The sequence below is a fragment of the Haemorhous mexicanus genome, chromosome 3, assembly GCF_027477595.1.
Source record: "Haemorhous mexicanus isolate bHaeMex1 chromosome 3, bHaeMex1.pri, whole genome shotgun sequence".
NCBI lineage: Eukaryota > Metazoa > Chordata > Aves > Passeriformes > Fringillidae > Haemorhous > Haemorhous mexicanus.
In genome coordinates this window covers 115,265,300-115,286,772 of record NC_082343.1, presented here as the reverse complement: position 1 = coordinate 115,286,772, position 21,473 = coordinate 115,265,300, and the positions used below count along the sequence as shown (strand labels likewise).

Here is a 21,473-nt window from a genome sequence, read left to right as displayed (position 1 = left end):
ACAAGGACTAAGGTAAGATTAAGCATTCAGGAGCAAAGCATGTCCTTCACTAAAACAAGGGCGCCGAAGCCTTATCGCGCTGCCTTTCGGCACAGCCACGTGCCCAGGCACAGCCTCAACCTCCAGCTCCGGCCCCGGCTCGGATGCACATGACTTGGCAAGGCACTGCTGCAGCTTCTTTCTCCCAAGGAAATCATTTCTTCCCCAGCCCAGCCATGAAAAACGCTGGGAAATAAAGCCCTGAGACAAGCTCCCACTGCATCGCTGACGTGTCGGCATGACAGACTCCGTGTGGCGACTTCACACCCCAACGTGAGCCTCTTCCCTGCATTCGTGAGTGTTCCACGAGGGAGGAACTGATGGATTTCTGCAGCCGGTGGTGCTTGGAGAGCCGTCGGTGCACACTGTTCCAAATTATTTCCATTTCTAATTAATATTCATAAACGAGCCACAATACTGCGCCTTCCATCAGCCGTCACACACCACCCACGCTAGATGAAAGGACAACTACACGAGATAAGCAGTTTATTGGATCAAAAGTCCCCTTTAGACGAGGAGACAGCTACTGCAACAGCCTCCAACTGATAGCATCCCATCACATGGAAGGAGTATCTGCAAATCTCCCTCTTTAAACCCAAGATTCTGTACACGGAATGCACAACGCAATTATTATGTTAATTTAGCTGCATTTTGCTGCCTGCTTGAGGCTTGAGCTTGAGGGAGGAACTTCGGTTTGAAGAGCTGCCACTGAAAAGGGCTACTTCAAAAAACTCAACTGACACCCAATTATACCATCAGCTGTCAGAGTTTAATCCCCTTTTGTCCCTGTTGTCAGCACCGCTGCCTCACCTGGCTGGTTTTGGGAAAGGACTCTGCCCTTCAGCTTTTGCCTTTACCGACTGTCTACATCTTGCTCCAGCAGGATCCTGAAGGAGCTTTACCTGTCCTCCTCCCCAAACTCAGTTTGGGCAACAGAAAACGAGGATCTCATCTGCATGCACAGAACATGGCCTGGGAGTAACAGCTGTTATTGTCCACTACCCCTGCATGGACAAGAAATTAATCAGAAAGACACCTGACATTCACATCAAGCCCATGCAGGATGACAGAAAACACTGAGACTGTAACATCACATTCCCCCCTCTCCACTGATGGGAAACAAGTGTTTCCCAGCTTTAAACTGAAAGACAGTAGGGTTAGATTGGATATTGGGAAAAAAGATTTCCCTGGGAGGGTAGGGAGGCCCTGGCACAGGTTGTCCAGAGAAGCTGTGGCTGCCCCTGGATCCCTGGAAGTGTTTAAAGTTAGGCTGGAGAGGGCCTGGAGTAACCTGGGATAGAGGAAGGCGTCCCTGACCATGGAAAGGGGCTGGAACTGGAAGATCCTTAGAGTCCCTTTGAACCCAAACCATCCCAGAATTCCATGATTAAAAAGAGCAGAGGAAGGTGCATTGCCCACTGCTCTCCAGAGCTGTTCTGCTCCTCATCCACGAGGGACCCAAACAGTCTGCCCAAGAAAAAGCATATTTACACCCATTGCCAGAGAGGGAAAGTATAAATATTTCCAAAGCTTTATGAAGGCTGGTACTTACAGTCATGCTTTGAAAGGGAAAGAATAAAGCAAAATATTCAATTAGAAAAAATTACTATAATTGCAGGTTCTATTTTATCCCTCCATTAAAGCAATAAAGTGCCTCGAAATATTGCTAAGCTGGGATACAGAGCTTAGTGCTACTTAACATATTAATATACATCCAGGGGGGTTAATTTAATTTAGATCTGCATGAGGGTCTTCTCTCCTCCCTGGCCCCAATGGTCTCTCCCTACACTTCCAGCTGGATATCCACACATGCTTCTCCCCCATTCCAAGGCATGGACATGCAATGCTGAGGCTGGACATAAATTCTGACACGTGCCACACACCTCTGGAGCCAGAGGAGCCATCAAGCACATCCACACACAGCTCCACACACACAGATTCCCAGCTTAAACCATGTTTGCCTGCCCCTCAAAGCTCTGATGTCTGAGTATTTGATTTTCTGTTGGACGAAAATGTTCAATTCCTGCTCTCTGAACATCAAACAAAATCCTCTTGGAAATGTAAAATCATCCCATTTTGCTCTAATAGTACATAAATCCCATGGGAAGGGATTTGCTGTTGAAAGTCACTGAGCAAGGAACTGCTGAGGCTGAAGAAGGGGCTCTTCCTCCCAGCCTTGGCTCTCTCCATGCTTTCTCCACACAGTGGTGCCACAAGCTGCAGTTTTCCGAATATAACCTCGCTCTTCCCTGCGACAGAAGATAAGTGAATCTTATTTTAGGGAGCCCTTCATCCTTTTAATTAAACAAATTTATATCACTTCTCCGTATCTCATAGCCTCCATTATCTTTTGTGAACTCCTACAATTCTGTTGTAAAGATATATTGAAAAGCGCTAATTGAGATAATCTCTGGAATTCAAGAGTTGCTGTATTTTTAGCCATGTTTTAAAACTATTTTCCCTTTGTTTCTGGAATGCCTCCCATCCTTCCTCCCATGCCAGACTGTTTACATTATTTAAATGCCTTCTGCTTATACCACTCTTTACAATTTTACTTCAACAACATCGGCCTCCGTTGCTCTTTTTTCCCTCGCTTAGACATAACTGGGATGAATTCCAATCCCAAACTCAAAACCACTCCTGGTGCTTCACTGCTGTCTTCTGTGTTTGGAAGATCAGGCAACGTATTTCTGCCATCCTGTCATCCAGGGCTGCCTGTGTGGGGGATCCAAGCATGAGGAGTTAAACTGATCTTTTTTTTACAAGAGAAAATGGGAGAATGGTGATTTTCCCAGAGACTGGAACTCTTTAAACTCACAGGGATATGTGACATGTCCCTGCTTTAGGAGATGATCCTGAGCCACCCCACTGATAGGATGGGCGAGCTCATCTCTCCTGGACTTTTTTTGGAGAGTTGTGATGTCCAGAGTCCATCAAAGAGGCAAAATATGATCCTGCTCCCTGCCCCTACAGAAAACCCCAGAGAACTCCATGAGATGAGGGAGGTTCTGGCAGCTGGACATGATCCTCCCTCACCCAGGTTTGGGTTTTTCCCACAGTTTTAATTAGCAAAGTGATAAAGGCAGCTCCAGCTGCCAGAGCCTTTTGCATCGTGGCTCCTGAGGAGTTTTTAATAAGAGTTCTGCCAAAATGGTGGGGGTTTTATGGGAAACTTCTCCCACATCAAGCAGACCTGTGAAGGCAGAAAAGGTAACGTAGTTCAGCAGCTAACAGGAGTTTTCCAGCAAGAGCTGAGACCTCTGCAGTGTCCACTTTTGTGTCTGTTCACAACAGGCTTGGTTTTCCTAGTGCCCATTCACTGACCATCTACAGGGCACTGCGAGATTCCTGTCTTAGTCCTACTTCCCATGGGGTTTTGGAACAGGAAGAAGATGCCCATTCCCTCAGCCCACCCTGTACAAAAAAGGGTACTTAAACAAGGTGTATAAAAAAAAGGAAGAGTGACTTTTACATGGACAGAGAGTGACTGGACAAGTGGGAACAGTTTTAAACCAAAAGAGGAGAGATTTAGGTCAGATATGTGGAAGGAATTCTTTCATGTGAGGGTGGGAAGGCCCTGGCACAGGTTGGCCAAAGAAGCTGTGACTGCCCCTGGATCCCTGGAAGTGTTTAAGGTTAGGCTGGACAGGGCTTGGAGCAACCTGGGATGGTGGAAGGTGTCCCTGTCCATGGCAGGGGGTGGAACAGGATGGTCTTTAAGGTCCCTTCCAACCCAAATCATTTTATGACATTATTCTATTCCATGATAACATGGGGATATTTCTTTTGAATGCCAAAATCCTGCTGCAGGTAAACCAAATCAGAATGGAGCCAAGGAAGAAGAGGTCATGATAAAGGCTTGGGCTTGAACACAGAAGGCTTCAACAAAGCTGCCAATTCTGCAAAAATCTTCTGTGCAGCAGAAGTCACTTAAGGACAGACTGTGAATATTTCAGAGGTGAACCTGAGCTCTCACAGATTTCCAAAAAAAGGAGACATGAGGAGCAGCACAGTCTTCAGGTCCCATTATAGTTTTGGGGACACATTTGAGATGGCCTTTTGCTCTACTTTTTTTGTCTCTTGGCCAAGATTTGAATTTCTTCCTAGTTCAAGATATGGAAGTAAGGAACAAAACACCCATTTATACTGAAATAATCAAAGTCCATCAGTGAAATTCGTTCAGGGATGGACAAATAGCAACTCCTGAGACTCCTCCTCAGAGCTGTGATTGTGGTTCCTCTGCTACAGCATTTCCATATAACCAAACACAGGCTGAAACTGGAATACAGGGTGGTTGGAAATGTAAATCCCAAGTGGAGAGAGTGGAAAAAAAAAAAAATTAAAATCCATCCACGGAGAGATGCAATGGGCTGCTCCTGGGACACAGCTAAATGCTCAGTCCCACAGTCCAGAAGATTTTGGGAGCATCTTTGACACTGCAGCCTAAAGGATATGGGATGTGCCTGCAAAGATCAAGCAATTCCACTCCACAGGGTTAAAAATACAAGGTGTTCCTCCTTTCATCAGACTGCTGCTAAGTTGGAGAATTTTCTAAATATTCTCCTCCCCTGGAAAGCTCTTTCCCCATTTTCTTGGGATCCTGTTTGGAAAAGTATCTTGGTGCCCTAAAGCATCACGATAGGCTTGGCCATCATTCTGAATCCCAGCACATCAGAAGAAGGCGGGTCAATGAAGTGACAATATTTGGCACATGTTCTTTGCTTACGCCTTTAATTACAATTTAATTTTCTCTCTAGCAAAGCTTTACTCTGACTCACAATTCCTCCTGCTTAAAAGCTTCCAGGTGTTAAAACACTGCCTTGTACTACTGCTGATTTTCACTACAGTCAGGTGCTAAAAATCAAGTCAGGATTCAAGGGAAATAAAATGAGTAGAGAGTGAAGTTGTGTGAGGGATCCAGACTTTTCCACAGGCTCACCTTCATTCCCCAAGGAAAATTACAAATTTGACGTCCCATTTCTGCTCCTTGCAGTCTCAAGGCAGAGCAAGCAGCTCTCCTCCAAAGAGATGCTTTATCACCATCAGTTCTTCCTCCATCCTTTTCATTAAAAGAAATGCTCCCTGAATAACCTACATTTATTCGGAGAGGAGAACCACTGCAAGGAATAAAGCTGGCTCAGTGCAGCTGAAAGCAAAATGGAAGTGTCTGGAAAGGTGGAAAATACAGAGTCTGGAATTTTAACACATAAAAAATGGTGAGCCATCTTTCCCTCCTTCCCTTGGCACCCTGCCTCCCCTCCACCAGGAAAGGCACTGTCAGGCTGCCACTGGCATTAGAGATAAAGCCATAGGGAGAGTGGGAAAAAAACCAAACAGCTGTTTTTCCTGGAGTTCAGCTTGAACAGCTGAAAAGGAATGTTGTGGTCAAGGACCACATGGGGGGAGCATTAGGAAAGCAGCCTGCAACCCAACTTCAAGGCAGTTGGGCTCCCTTCCAGTTTTTGGACTCCTGGAGATACTGTCCCCAAAATACCTTGCAACGATGTCTTCACCTTGAAACCCATGGAAATTTTATGCTGGTTCCAGGAAGAATTAAGTCAGGTCACCCAAGCAGTTCTGCTTCCCTTTCCTCCCCCACAAAAACCAGAGCAGGGGATGATGAGTTGCTGTCACTGCCAAGCCACAGGGCACCACACAGCTCTTCCTCAACAGCATCCAAGAGCAAACCAAGCTCCAGTTTCTCCTCCAAAGCCCACTCCCCACCTGCCCAAGCCATGCTGTTTCTGCAGAAACACTGGGTTGCATGGGAAAGGGAGTTCCCAGCAGGTCAGGGCAGGATATTATTTCTCCCAAGGAAAGGTTTGGAGCAATCTCTGCCCTCCCAAGGCTGGCCCAGCAGATCCGCTCCAACATCTGTGGTTGGACCCCCTCTAGTGGGAACCACTCAACAAGACACGGAGCGTCACCACCACCAGCCACCCATGGAGACCCCACTCAAGGGATAAAGCCCTTTTTCTATTGTTATTATGATTATTATTATTATTTCCACTCTCTCACAACCTACATGCTCTGTAGATGTTGTTGGACCTCTACACCCACAGCCCAGCAGTTCCTTATGGAGATCCTGCAGAAATGGGGGTGGAATGGGTAAGTTTTTTGAAAGGGAGAACAACCTCACTGGAAAAAAATATAAAAAGTTATACCCTGGACCTGATTTTGTAGGGAGAACATATTTATCATCTATCCCAGAATGTCTTCCCTCTGCCAACTTGTCAAAAACTGACAAAACTCCATACTATAAAAGCAAGCTGTTAAAACTTGGCTAAAAGGAAAAACTCAGCTGCCAGACAAGCTAACCAGAAAAAGCTGAAAAAAATATTCCAGCATGCCAAGGAAGGCAGCAAATTTACAGAAAGGCTCTACAGAGCTGAACATCCCAAACCAAGACAAGGAGGCAGCATTGGGTCAGCAGCTTCTGGTTCATCTGCTGTTTGACAAGCAGATGGCTTCCACTTTGAGGGATTCAGGCAGAGAACTTCAGAGTTGTAGCTGCCTGTATTTCTAAACTATCCAAAATAATGTGTCTCCAACTCACAAAGTCCATCCCAGACAAAGTATTTTAGGAGAGCCTGAACCTACTCAACACAAAGTCATTAAATGCCACATATTCCATTTAAACCCATTGATTCATCCTTCCACCTCCGAAGATGAACAGCTCACAGATTTGGTCTTTCCACTAATAAAAAAGATGCCAACTCTCTGCCTAAATGTTAGGAATTTCTCACCATGTACATACACAAGACAATTTTTAATGTCACAACAATGACAAGGGTTGTTGTGGTTTGCTGGGGTTTCTTGTACAGAATGTTTTTCTCCTAGATCTGTATTTAAATCTGTTTTAATAACAAACCCCATAAATAGAGCACATTCATGTCCCAAAACTCAACATCACTGATAGTTTAACAGACACAGAGAGATTTCCAGCTGGTCAGCATTCATTTTAGCTCAGCTCTACATCCTGTTAATCCAATGGAATCCAATAACGTTTGCTTTAATAGCAAGGCACAACGCAAGGGATCGGACTTTCCACTCTAAACCCCCTATTCCAGGGCAGCATCCATGACCCAGTAACCCACTTCCAGCAGAGGTTAAAGAAAGATACATCAGACAGGGAAGTTCACTCCTGTCATTCATACAACCTGTGCAACTACTCAAGATACCAAAACTTCTACTTCTCCTGAATTTACATGGCTGAACAGCTCCAGCAAAAACAACACCCCTCTCTTCATCCTGTTTCCAGCAAAACCACAGCATTCCTCCTCAAGGAACAGCCCTTGGCAGCTCGCACTGCAGCACCTTTATAATGAGCATAACGTGCTCCAACTGGCATCCTTCACTTATTGGATAGTCTAGATGAATTGTTCAAGTCCTCAAGACAATCTAAGATTTGTGAGGAAAGGTGAATATTGTCGGTTTATGAAGGTAAAAACCCCAGGAGCTGAGCTTTATTGGTGGGAATAGTATTGGAGATCAGACTATTGGCATCCATTTGAGACCAGACTACTTCCAGCAAGAATTCAAAATATACGTATCTATATACACACATATGTTTTTACTATTTTTCCAACAGCCACTACAGACAGACAGTATTAACACATCCTTCAGATCCCAGCTGAACTAAAAAAACCCACAAAAACTCCAGGAATATCACTAAGTGCCCCCTCAGCACTCGCACTGCCCCCTCAACCCTCCTGCCTGGTCACGATCCACCCTCTGAATACAACACAAACAGACAAAGCCCCCATCCAGACTGCTCCAAAACAAGCTCCTTCTCCACAATCCTGACAAAATGAAGAGACAGCCTTGCTAAAATAAGATCCCGATGTATATTTATATTTCTGCCATAAAATGCTATTTATTCACCATCTCATTGGCGAGTCTTCCCAGTATTTACGAGAAGAAGCCACCACAGGAATTGTGTCATCCCTCAAAATCCAAACGCAGATTTACCTAACGTATTCAGGATGAGAATTCCTGTACTACTCCAACCTGCTCCCCCACCCAGTTCTCCACGGTTTCGCTCCCAGCTGCTGAGCAACACCCACGACATCCCCTACGTAAGGTACGATCCCAATTACGCTCCATGCAGCGGCAGCGCAGATCCGTGATCCCACGGGAGAGCAGGCTTGGAGCATTACGCACTGAACTTACACTGTCCCAGGTTTTCCTCCTCCATCCCCACGCCTAAACTTCTTCCCAGCACGCAGCGATTGTGCTGCAGGCAAAGGTGGCCAAACCAGTGTGCTCCAGAATTAGTCCCATCACTGCATCTGAGATTAATTGTAAAGGCGTTGGCAATAGCTGTAGTGGGAATGCAAAAAGACACCCTCGTGGAGGCTGCTCCACAGATCCCAGGAAGTTAATTCCGGCTCTGGTCAGATATTGGGAGTCGGCTCCACGCTGTCCAGCGTGCCTTAAAGAGCGGGAGCTGGGCACTGGTGGGATTAGAGATCAACAGGAGAGAAGGCTCTCTGATTTCCCCTAACATGATCCGGGCTGCAGCATTCCTTATCAGTCCTTTTTGGCATTCCCAGCCCTGCACAATCTCAGAAGCAAACGTTTTTCCTCTGCATTAGCATAGCAGGGAAAAGTCTGGGCAACTTGAGCTTTGTTTCTTCCTATTACCCAAAAATCAGCCCCCTACATGCATCCCCTCTGTCCCTACCGGCATCACTTCAGCGTCCCCCTCCCCACATGCTCATTCAAGCGTGCCACGGCATGGGGTCTTTGTGCACAGCTAAAACATAATCATTTCTTCTGCCTAACTCCAAGAAAGGAAAAATCCAACTTGCCAGAGGAGCATCTGCATTGAGAACTGCTTTTGCTGATGGGATCAGCACTTGGGAGTAGCAGGGGAAGCAGCAGAAAGGGTCGCGGATCAATTCATCATCCTCGCACGCACCACCCGCAGACATCCCCCTCCCGTTACCCCCCCAGCCCAAATCCCAGCCGTAAAAAACCCACAAAAATAGAATAAACCCCCCAAGCAGAAGTTGAGAACAAATGTGCTTTGAACGCTGCACAAATGACATTGAAGATGCAGAAGAAATATGTATTTGCTGTTGCACTGCATGATTGCATGGGCTTATTTCCTACGTACACATCTCACGCACCCTTCCCACGTAGATCCCCTCCCCTCCACCCCCGCGGCTTCTTCAAAAAAAAAAAGGGAAAATAAAAATCTTTGATCCCTAAGGATTATTTTAAAAGCTACAAATGCCGAGCGACCCCCGTCTGGAGCCTCTTCCTACAGCCTGACCCATCCATGGTGTGGAGGGGGTGCTGCCACCACCCTGTGACACAACCCAGAGTTGTCCCTCTACCCCCACCCCAAATCTCACACCCCTTCCAGGTTACCAACCCGCGCCCCAGCTCAGAGGATGCTGGGCCATGCCGGGTTTTTACAGCTGTCCTTACACCACCTCCTTCGGTAAGCCCGACATCTCTGTGGCAGTGTTTGCATCCACAGGCTTTCATCCTGGAGAATCCCTCCCTGCCTCCTCCCACCTCTCTTTTTGGGGAGGATAACGTAATTTCCAGCTCGCACTGGAGGATGTTTCTTTATTCCTGCCGAGCTCGAGGTCACTTCCCAGACTCGTCCTCTGGCCAGTGTCTCCTTCACCCCAGGACCTCTCCCTCCGGCAGGGAAGAGCCCCTTATCCCTGACCTTCAGGCTCACACCGGCAGCCCCACTGCTGCCGTCCCCACTGAGGAAGATTCTCCTTTCTCCAAAGCCACAGCCGAGGCATCATGCTGCGTTTTTCCACTCCCACCACCCGCTCCTTCGGTTCAAGGGGAGTCAGCGAGCCAGCAGCTCCAGCTCCCGCACCACCGGCTGGGGAGAGGCTCTCGGGGATGAATGAGACCCTCACCCCTCATCCCTACGGGATCTGTGCCAGGAGGACATCTGCCCTCTGGAACTAGCACATCCCAGTGCTTGGCAACCACGGGTGCATCCCCCTGCAGATCCTCTCTGGAGCAGCCCCTGCGTTCCATGGGGTCTTTTTCTGGCTGCCCCTTGGCTCCAGGAGTTGATGGGGTGAGTTGATGGGGTGAGAACCCTCCAGGGCCACAGGACCTCCCTCTGCAGTGCTGCCAGGGTCACCCCCAGCCCCAGGCCTGTCCTGAAGGGAAGAGCAGCTCCATGACCCCCTCTCCCAGTCCTGCCCCATGTCTGTGGAGCACCATCTCATTCCCAGGGAGCTAGAATCCCTTCCATCCCACACCATGGGGGGCACAGAACTGTGTCCCCTCCAAGCTGCGAGGTGACAGCAGCCCTATTCCCCTCTCCTCAGCCCCACATGCTGCATCTCTGCTCCCTTTGGGGCTCCTCTCAGTGAAGAAGGAGTCACCCCAAATCTCCACGTGGGGAATACCATCTTATGTCCTGCTTGTACCAACCAATGCCACTCCTCCCACCTCAGCCCCACAGACATATTCTGGGGGAACTTCTCTTCCCCTCAAATGTCCCCTCAGCACAAAGGGGCCCTTGACACCTCCTCCACCGTGGGGAGCACTGGCAAGGGTCCACCTCAGACAAGGAGATGACAATGACCCCCATGTACCCCACCTCAGTCCCCCAAGCTCATTTTGTGGGAATCACCCCTCCCTTTGGAGTCTTTGGGTCTCTCCTCATTCAAAGTTGGAGTAACCCCCAAATCTCCCCTCCTCCTACACATGGGGAGCACTGCACTGACCACCACCACCTCAGACCACGAGGTGACACTGAGCCATGTCCATCTCACACCACAAGCAGACAACAACCCCCATCTGCCCTACCTCAGCCGGGGACAGTGACCCACGTCCACCTCAAATCATGAGGTGACACTGACTCCCATCGGTCCCACCTCAGCCAGGGGACAGTGATCCACCTCAAGCCATGAGATGACACTGCCCCACATCGGCCTCCAACCATGAGGTAACAGCAATGGCCATCTGGTCCACCTCAGCTAGGGGACAGTGACCCACCTCAGCCTATCGAGGTGACACTGACCCCCATCTGCCCCACCTTATCTAGGGGACACTGACCCACACCAAATCATGAGATGACACTGACCCACCTTAAACCAGGAGATGACACTGACCCACGTCCACCTTGGACCACAAGCTGAGAGCTCCCCACCTCATCCAGTGGACAGTGACCCATTTTAAACCAGAGGGTGACACTGACCCATGCCCGTCTTGGACCACGAGCTGACAGTCAGCCACATCCACCTCAAACCAGGTGCTGACAAGCAGCCCCTCCTCGGCCAGCGCACACTGACCCACGTCCACCTTGGACCACGAGGTGACACTGTCCCCGTCCATCTCAAACCCGGAGGTGACAGTGCCCCACATCCCCCTCGGACCAGGGGCTGACGCTGCCCCACGTCCCCCTCGCACCGGGCGCTCGCAGTCCCCGCTCCCGCCCCTCCGCGGCCGCGGTCCCCGACCTAGCGCGCCGCCCGCCCCGCCGGGGGCACGGCGGAGTCCCCGGCCGCCCCTTACCTCCAGACCTGCCCCATCTGCAGCAGGTGGATGACGGACTGCCAGACCCAGACGGAGATCCTGCAGAGGCGCTGCGCCCCGGGGGTGGCGGTGCCGCCGGCTCCTCCTACCCCGCCGGCGGGTCCCCCACGCCGGCCCGCGGTCCCCCCCATCATTGGCGGCCCGCGGCTGCTGAGCCCCTGCACGGCGCCCAGCCCGCCGCCCGTGTAGTCCTGCACGAACCAGCGGAAGCTCAGGATCTGCACCAGCACCGAGGGCAGCAGCACGAAGGCCAGGGTGAGGCCGCACCACAAGTAGTCCCGCCGGCCGTAGTGGTGCAGCGCCAGCCACAGGTCCGTGCCCACATCCCCCAGCAGCACCAGCAGCGCCAGCACGATCCACAGGCAGTCCAGCCACGGCCGCTCGGCCGCCTCGCCGCCCTCCGGCGGCCCTTCGGCGGCGGCGGCGGGGGGGCGCGGGGCCAGCGGCTCGGCGGCGGCGGTGGCGGCGGCCCGCCCGAAGAGGTTCCGCAGGCAGGCGCTCCGGCAGCCCCAGTAGCAAGACGACGTGTTGCAGCAGTGGCAGATGTGCAAGGAGCTGCTTGCGCCCGGCTCCTCCGCCACCTCGGCCGCCGCTGCCCCGACGCCGCCGCCCGTGGCCGCCGCCGCCTCGTCCAGGTTGTGCAGCTGGGCGAAGCCGCTGCCGCCGCCGCCGCCGCCGCCGCCGCCATCCGACTTGGCCGCCATCTTGCTGCCGCCGCCGCCGCGTCCCCGGCCCGTTCGCCGGGCGCTCGCTCGCTCTGCCCCCCCGTGCCCGCTCCCCCCGCCCGCCGCTTCCGGGGGCGGCGCTTCCGCGGCGCGCGGGACGGGCCGGGGCCGCCTGGCGGCGACAGCGACCGGCGGCGGGGCCGGCGCGGACGGGAGGGAGCGGCGCCCTCCACACCCCGTGCCCGGGTACGGACAGCGCCCACCGCAGCGGGATGCTCCGTGCCCCGTCCGATCTGGACCGGGGAACTCACGGGGATGAGGCCTGGAAAAGGGGAGGCTGAGGGGGGACCTCGCCGCGATCTGCAACTTGGTCGTGAGGGGGAGAGGAGGAGCGGGCGCCGGGCTCTGCTCGGTGCTGGCCCGGACAGGAGCCGAGGGAATGGCCTGGAGTTGTGTCAGGGGAGCGTTAGGTTGTATACTGGGAAAAGGTTCTAATCCTAGAGGGTGACTGGGAGCTGGAATAGCTCCTCAGGGAACGGTCACAGCACCAAACCTGACAGAGCTCAAGGAGCACTTGGACAGCGCTCTCAGGCACAGGGTGGGCTTGTTGGGGATGCTCCTGTGTGGGACCAGTAGTTGGACTGGATGATCCTTGTGGGTTCCTTCCAGCTCAGCTTATTCTGTGATTCTCTGGACAACCTCTGCCCTCACAGGTCTCAATGCCCTCACAGGGAAGAATTTCTTCCTAAAATCCCATCTAGCCTTGCCCTTTTTCAAATTAAAACCATTCCCCCTTGTTCTGTCACTCCATGCCCTTGTTCAATGTCCCTCTCCAGCTTTCTTGTAGCTCCCTTGCAGAATTAGGTTGGAAAAGACCTCTGGCATCACCAAGTCCAGCTGTTAGCCCATGGACATGATCACACCTAAATTGTATCCCCAAGTTCAACATCTACACACATTTTGAAAACCTTCAGGGATGGGGATTCCACCATCAGGTTGCCTTGAGCAGCCTGTTCCATTGTCTGACCACCCTTTCCATGAAGAATTTTTTTCCAAATATCCAATCTAAACCTCCTCTGGTACAGCTTGAGATCACAGAATCACAGAATGACAAAATCATTTAGGTCGGAAAACACATCTGAAATCATCGAGTCTGAGTCCAACTATGACCAAACACCACCTTGTCAACTGCAGCAGAGAACTGAGCACCATGTCCAGTCATTTCTTGAACAGCTCCAGGATGGTGACTCTACAACCTCAATGGGCAGCCTGTTCCAATGTCTAATCACCCTTTTTGTGAAGAAATTCCTCCTGATGTCCATTGTGAACCTCCTCTCCAGCCATGTAAGACCTAGGCTCTAAGATCTCCCCAGGGTTCTTTTCTGCAGGCTGAACAACCTCAGTTCTCTCAGCCTTTGTGTTCCATCATAGGTGTTCCATCTATTTAGTCATCTTTAAATCACAACATCTACACTGAATCATAGACTATTCTGATTTGGAAGGGGCACACAAGTCCAACCCCTGACCTTGCACGGGACACCCCAACCATGCCATCCTGTGCCTGAGAGCATTGTCCAAACACTCCTGGAGCTCTGGCAGCCTTGGGGCCGTGCCCATTCCCTGGGGAGCTGTTCAGTGCTCTACCCCCCTCTGGGAAGGACCTTTCCCTGATTCTCAATATAAATCTTCCTGACAAAGCTCTAGCCATTCCCTGGCTCCTGTCTCTGTCACTGGGAGCAGAGATTGGAGCTGCCCCTTGGAGGAGCTGCAGCCCCCAATGAGGTCTAACCTCCATCTCCTCCAGCTAACCAAAGCCAGTGACATCATTTGCTCCTCAAATGGCCCCTGAGACCCTCCACCCTCTTCCTGGCTCTCCTCTAGACACTTAAAAAGTTCCATTGGGCTTCTTCCCCCAAGGCTGAAACCTCCATTCCCCAGACCAGCCTCAGCTGGACCCACTTGTGCTGACCCCATCCTGCTCCCAAATCAGCTCCCCAATCCAATGTCAACTGCCCTGTCCCTGCTCAACCTCAAATCCCAGGATCACCACTCAGTTCATCCTCAGCCAGGCTGCTTTCCACCTTCCCACCTCCAACAGCTCCGAGGTCCCTGGCAGATCTGAGACCTCCTCTGGGTTTCTTTTTGCCTTTTCCCTTCCCATGGTTGTGCTGGGGAAGGGGGGCTTCTGTCCCACCCCATCCCACAGGTCCCTCCTGTACTCAGAGGGTGGTGGAGCTGTGGCTTCCCCATCCCTGGAAATGTTCAAAGCCAGGTTCGATGTGACTTGGAACAACCTGGGATAGTGGAAGGTGCCCCTGCCCATGGCAGGGGGTGGCACTGGATGAGTTTTAAGGTCTCTTCCAGCCCAAACCTTTCTGGGATTCATTCTCTGTTGATAACAGCTCTCTCCAAGCACACCTTGGCACCCTGACCTGACACCCTTGTTGCCTTCTCAAATCCCCCACCTTGGTGTCTTCCTGTCCTTCTCCTTCTAACACAGGGATTCTCCATCTCCTTGCCTGCTCTTTGTCATTCCCTTACCCACTTTGGGGACACTGCTTTTCCCACCCTGTACGTAGAGTCAGGCAGACTCTCCAGAGCCTCAGCTCTGTGCTGGAGAAACCTCTGACAGGCTAAGGAAGCAGCTCCTGGCTGTTTTTGGGATCTGCTGTGAGCTGAGCTGCACCCCAGGCAGCTGTTTTACCAAAGGACCCACTGGCAGTCTGGGAAAGCCAAACTCCAGGTCCTTTCCCCTCAGTTCCATGTTAGACATCTGTTCATTCATCATATCCATCTTTTCTGAGCTGTCTTGTGCTGTCCTCTGTAGGTTACAATCTCTCCTCTTTTCCATGTGTTTTTTTTCCTCACCATTCAATAAGGAGACTCCTTCCAGATGCTCCTTCTCCAGTGCCTGCTTCTGCCTCTTTCTGTGGGAGTTTGAATTCTACCCTTTCTCCATTTTTTTTCCTTTAAACTGTGTCAAAATACCAGGGCTGAGAATGTCAGGACTCCAGAACTGGCTGAAAAAGTTGCTGCTTTGCAGAGTCTAAATAGCAACATGGAGAAAAAAGCTCCAAGAAGGTAGAAAAATGTGATAAAGTGCAGATAAAATGTTTTTTCAGGGAGAAAGAATTAATTTATTCTTGAAGAAAAAGTGGGAGGACTTTTGTGTATTAAATAGGCTATCTGAGAAATGTGTATTTGGTGTTTCTGGGTGATGTCAAAAGAGCTGAAAAGTTTTGTGAAATCTGAAAAAATGCTGCTGGTTTTGAAATGGTTGGATCCTCCTGTAGCAGAGAAACAGAAGAAAGGGAGCAGAAAGCAAAGCTTTGGGCATGATCCATGGGGATGCACCTGATGCACCCATGGATGTAAACAAATTTCTCTCGGAGTGAAACTCTAGCACAAAGTTCCCCAAAGGGAGAAAACTGCTATTATGTATATTATTATTTAGTGGGATCAGACAAAACAGGATCCCACAGATCCCCATCATAATGCATTCAAATGTTGAAGATAATCCCTTATTTTCTGCAACTTCAGCTCTTACAAGAATATGGAAATAAATAAGAGCAAAACCAGCCCTCGACCAAATTACTTCATGTGCATAAGACAAGTATAAATATAAATATATATATATAACTTCAACTGCCTCCCCTGATAGATACTTTTAAACCTAAATATGGCTGATAATTCTCACTGCAGTAAGAAATAAGGACTCTGGGACCCATATTTTTGGGTGAGAAGCACCCAGATTAAGCTTCGAATTCTGATTTGCAGCATAAGGAGATATAAATGGAAGCAATCCTCATTCCTTCAAACTTTTCTGTGTGGCAGATTTGCTACATATGATTCAAAAGATAAAAAAAAAAAATCTCCCCAAACCCAAAACAACAGAGAAGTAAACAAACTATTTAATCTTATTACTTATATAGAAGTGTAGGTGAACCAGTAAGGGGGCAGACGAGTCATCTGTTTTGATACAAAACCAACCCAAACTTGTTTGATGAGACATTCTGGTGGGAGAAGGCAGAAGTTGAGGATTTCAGCATTGGCACGTGGAGTAAGAGAAGCAGCTGCTTGGGCAAGGGATGACACAATGACAATACCCTGCTGGCGCTGCCCCCAAACTCCTCCGTGCAGCTGTGGCCACCTATGCCCAGCCTAGGAAGGGTGAATTCCAGCTGTAGGGAAGAGCTGGGTGTTGATCAGAGCTCAGGACAATCTGTCTTTTCTCCTGTGGACTGAAAGAATTTGGCTTGTTTAGTTTAGCTAAAAAATGAGGCTGGAGAAGGAATATGTTTTCCTGCCTATAAATACATCCTGGAAAATAAATGCGAGCAGAGGGAAAGGCGTTGGGACACTGAAGGGCAACGGTGGAAAAGTAAATGAGTAGGAACTGGCCATGAATATTTTTAGCCTGGAAATCGGAAGATCTTTCCAGTAGGAGTATCGGAGACTGAAATAAAAAAGTAACTCATTTAACACATCACTTCCTGATTTTATCAAGAAAAAGGCATGCCAGTGTGGAGGGATAAACAGCTGGGATAGAAGCCCTTTAAAGGTCTTCCATCCCAGATCATCTCTCCTTGGAAAGATCCTGTCCATTTTGATGCACGGTACGCTACGTTCCTTCCTGCACCAGGGGATGAGTCATGGCTACATGACTCTGTGGGTGGCCAGAAGTGATATCTCCACCACTTACATCTTAATTCCTGATTATCCCATGATGTTCTCCAGCTCCTGCTCCCTCACTAAGCACACAGCAGAGATGTACCCATGTCCCAGTCTCCCCACAACCCCCCAATTTCCCTGTTTCCCACAGCTGCTGCTGTGGGGTTGCTTTGGCCAAGGACATGGGGGTGATGCTTTGCCCCTTTAGTCCACAAGAGCTCCCATTCCTTTGTAGTCCTGGCCCTCACAGAGAGCCAATAGTCATTGCTCAGCGCCTGTTTCTTTTATTAGCCAACACTCTGTATTTTTAGGGATTTTTTGGAAGTTGTGAGTGTCAATCACACCCATGATGAGATCTCTCAACTCTTATTTTTGGGAGGAGAAAGCTTTTCTTGGCACTCAGCAGCATCCCACACTTCCATCACGCTGGAGGCGCTTGTGTCCGGAGGTCTGGGTAAACTCTGGGTGACCCCAAGATCTGCAAGTATTTATAAAACATGTTTAGCCAGGGTTTTCCTTCACAGCACTGGGAGCTGATCTGTCTGTGCCTTGCATTTTGTGTTCCTGCTGTTCTCCAGGAGCACCAGGGAAGGGGAGGCGTGTTCAGTGCTCCAGCAGCACCCCAGCATGGGATCACAACCTCCTTGTGCTGCTTGGTTAAAGGCTTTTTTCATCCTGATCAATACCCTAATTGAGCTGTGTGGTCTTCCATCTTCCAGGCATTTATTCAGATCAGGGGAACAAACACTAAATATAGAGAGGTATGTAAGCCAGAATCAGAGTTGTGTAAATCTGGAGCTACCTCATTTAAATAACTGGGGGATGGATCCAGCTGAGAGTTTGGTGTACGTGGAGTACAGATAATTACAATTAATGGGGATTTACTTTAAGCAAAGTAGGTCAGAAAAAAATGACATCTTATTGTGTCATTAGTTTCCATCAATTACTTCCATGTTGTTTGCTCAGTTCCCAAGTCAAACGAGTGTGGGCTGACAGCCTCGCAAGCTCAACTTGGTATTGTCTCTAAAAATCAAACTGCATTATTTCTGCCTCATGCATCATCACTAACAATAAAGCATCCACTGCTGGAATATAGCAGGTGGCTTTGTTATTCATGCATGAGGCAGAAAAAGCTCCAGCTTCCGTTGTCACGATGTTCATGTGTCCACTGGATCAAAAGTTGGATTTGTTGGTAAACTTAGTAGTTATTGTGTGAGCTTGACTTAGAAAACTCACTTAGGCCAGTCCTTCTGTTGATTAACTTGTTAATTTTTATTAACCTCTTTGAATGCTACATGTAAATACCAGGGGAGGATCAACAGGATGGTGCTTTTGTTGCCCCTTGTCTCCCTCTGGCAGCACTGTCTAGAATCATGGAATGGTTTGGGTTGAAAGTGATTTCTTAAAAGTTTATTCTGTTCCAGTGCCCAGCCATGGGCAAGGACACCTTCCACTATCCCAGCTGCCTCCAAGCCCTGTCCAACCTGACCTTGGACACGTCCAGGCACGGGGCAGCCACAGCTTCTCTGGGTAACCTGTGCCAGGGCCTCCCCACCCTCACTGTAAAAAACTCATTTCTTCTGTCTAATCTAAACTGACCCTCCTTCAGTTTAAAACCATCAATCCTTGTCCCTTTTATCCCCTTTTATCTGTCTTACACGCCCCCTTAAAGTACTAAAGGGCTGCAATAAGTTCTCCCTGGATCCTTCTCTTATTCAGGTGAACACCCCCAGCTCTCCCAGCCTGGCTCCAGAGCAGAGGGGCTCCAGCCCTTGGAGCATCTCTGTGGCCTCCTCTGGACTCTCTCCAGCAGCTCCACAATCCTTCTGCTGTTGGCCCCAGGGCTGGAGGAAGCTCTGCAGTTGAGGTCTCGCGTGAGTGAGTCAGAGGGGCAGAATGGCCCCCTTCCCTACTGCCCATGCTGGGAGATCAGCCCAGGGCATGGGGAGTTTCTGGGGTGTGAGAGCACATGGCCAGGGCATGTCCAGATCTCACTCACCACTTTGTGACTCTCTAGCAAAGGTGCAGAAGGTCCCAAATGTTCTCTATTGAAAAGCCAGTTCACAGCCATCATAAGAACTGCCTCTAAAACAGTGTGAGGAATGTTTGGTGAACCTTTCCAATTCCATCCCTTCTCTTTTATATGAGGGCTTCATCTTTGATTTTTCATTTTAGCAGTGCAGTCGACTGGGAAGTGATATCAGCAACTAGCAATAGTGTTAGTCCTTACTGATCATAAAATCATGGAATCACTGAATGTTTTTTGTAGGAAGGGACCTTAAAGACCATCTTGATCTATTCCCTGCCATGGGTTGGGAATCTCCCACTAGACCAGGTTGTTCAGAGCCTCATCCAGCCTGGACTTTAAACAACTGAACATGGTTTGTTCTCACACCTGGACCAGGTTCTTCACTTCTAGTTCCTTACAAGTCCTTGAAACATGTTCAGGTCCCCAGGTGTTAGGTGATAAAACCTGGATACCAATTCCCCACTAAATATGAAGTTATATGAATCCCAAACTTGTGTCTATTGAACAGAAATGTTACATTTAAATCCCTTTACACCTCCTGACAAATTTAAGAATTAGTATGGTCTTGAGACGTGTGCATTAGCAAACTTCATCGTTCCTGTTATCTAGATCTTACCTGTGGTGACAGGGTTTATTCAGCTCTCCTCAGGCTCCCTTTAATCTCCTGGGAGCTGCAGCTGTTTTCATTTATTACTGTGCATCAAAAGGAACCTGTCTGCTCTCTCTGCTTCTCCCAAAATGCCTTTGTGGGATGCCATTTCAATGCCATCAGCTGAACCAGTGACATTGGATGCCTGGTCCTGGGGCCATCTGGGCAGTAGGGCTGGCCAGGAGAGGGTGACTCCAGGATTTCCATCCTTCCTGCTTTTTCTGGAAGTACTTGCATCTTTCTTATTAAACCAAGCATGGGATAATCCCCTAGAGGAATGTCCTGCTCCTCAAGGAACTCAGGAACTCGTTACACAGTAGGAAGGAGCAACGTGAGTTCATTGGCCAAGGAAGGTGGTGAGCAGTGCAGGGAACTGTGTTTCTCCCCTTGGAAAAGCATTAACAGCTCAGGCCTCCAGTTTGATGGACTTACTCGGTGCTTTTCCAAGCTGGGATTTAGGAAAAGTGACTACACAGCATTTCCTACTTCCCCCCATGGGATTCCAGTGATTTAATTGGCTCTGAAGGGCAGGGATGTATCTTACAGAGTAGCTGGCTGCTGTTGTCAGTGTGCCACGCTGCTCCTCAGAGCTCAGTGAAAAATAAACTTATCAGGCAATACTTCCCCTTCCTAGCTGGGTGAAGGTTGGCCCCTGTGCCAATGGGAAATGTGGGTTACATTCAGTTCTTCTGGGTCACTAGAAAAGCCAATGTGGAGCCATGGACCATGGGAGGAAGTGGAGCTGGATTTCACACCTTAACTAAGGTAAGGTACATTCCTTGTAAAATGATTCCCCTTCCCACAGTTCCTGATGCTTGTTTTTTTATAACTGATAATCACTGAATCACAGAATGGTTTGGTTTGGAAGGGACCTAAAAGTTCCCCTTCCACCCCCTGCCATGGGCAGGGACACCTCCCACTAATCCAGGCTGCTCCAAGCCCCATCCATCCTGGCCTTGGATCCTTCCAGGGATCCAGGAGTAGCCACAGCTTCTCTGGGCACCCTGTGCCAGGGTCTCCCCACCCTCACAGGAAACAATTCCTTCCCAATATCCCATCTAACCCTGCCCTCTGGCAGTGGGAAGCCATTCCCTGTGTCCTGTTCCCTCCATGCCTTGTCTCCAGCCCCTCTCCAGCTCTCCTGGAGCTCCTTTAGGCCCTGCCAGGGGCTCTGAGCTCTCCCTGGATCCTTCTCCTCTCCAGGTGAACACACCCAGCTCTCCCAGCCTGGCTCCAGAGCAGAAGGAACCTTCAGAGCATCTCCATAGCATCCTCTGGGCTCAGTCCAACAGGTCCATGTCCTTCTTATATTGGAGGCCCCAGAGCTGGGAGCAGCACCTCAAGTGGGGTCTCATGATGCTGTAAACCTCCCCTGAACCTCTGAATGTAACAGAAGATTTTTCTGGTATTTATCACTGTCACTACAGAATTGTTAATTAAATGACCTTTTATATCAAACCAAATTTAGACAGGATAGTGCACAAATCCGAACATACCTGGGTGTGCCCCTGGAAGAAAGTCAAGGAAAAGGTGACTGGTGACTGCAGCTTCTTCCATCTCCCTCTGGCTGAAACATCAGCCCAGCCATTGTCTCTTTCCATTGTGGCCTGCTACACCTTGGTGTCTTTACTTCTTCTCTTCTTGGTCCTTCCTCTAGACAAAGTAGTGCAGAGAAATCACCTTCCCCTGATTCCCTGCTGATCTTCTGAGATCCTCTATGGCTCATTTTCCTAAGGGTCACACCAGGTCTTCTTGCTTTTCTCTCCTTTTTCATCCTGAGGACAGAATTTCCATTTCCATTTAATTCCTGTTGTTTATGGTGTGAACCTTGGAGTTTTGCTGTGCAGGGCCAGGTGTGGGATTTTGATGAACCTTGTGGGTCCCTTCCATC

At 49.6% G+C, this 21,473-nt stretch overlaps 1 protein-coding gene across 1 annotated transcript in view; it reads right to left on the bottom strand.

Annotated features, from left to right (window-relative positions):
* The window catches only part of XKR6 (XK related 6), a 50,308-nt gene extending 38,001 nt beyond the window's left edge, over positions 1-12,307 (bottom strand). Inside the window, exon 1 of the mRNA XM_059843109.1 lies at positions 11,548-12,307. Coding sequence (XP_059699092.1) covers positions 11,548-12,272 — 725 coding nt within the window. The 5' untranslated portion in view covers positions 12,273-12,307. The remainder of the gene's footprint in view (positions 1-11,547) is intronic.
* Positions 12,308-21,473: the final 9,166 nt, after the last annotated feature.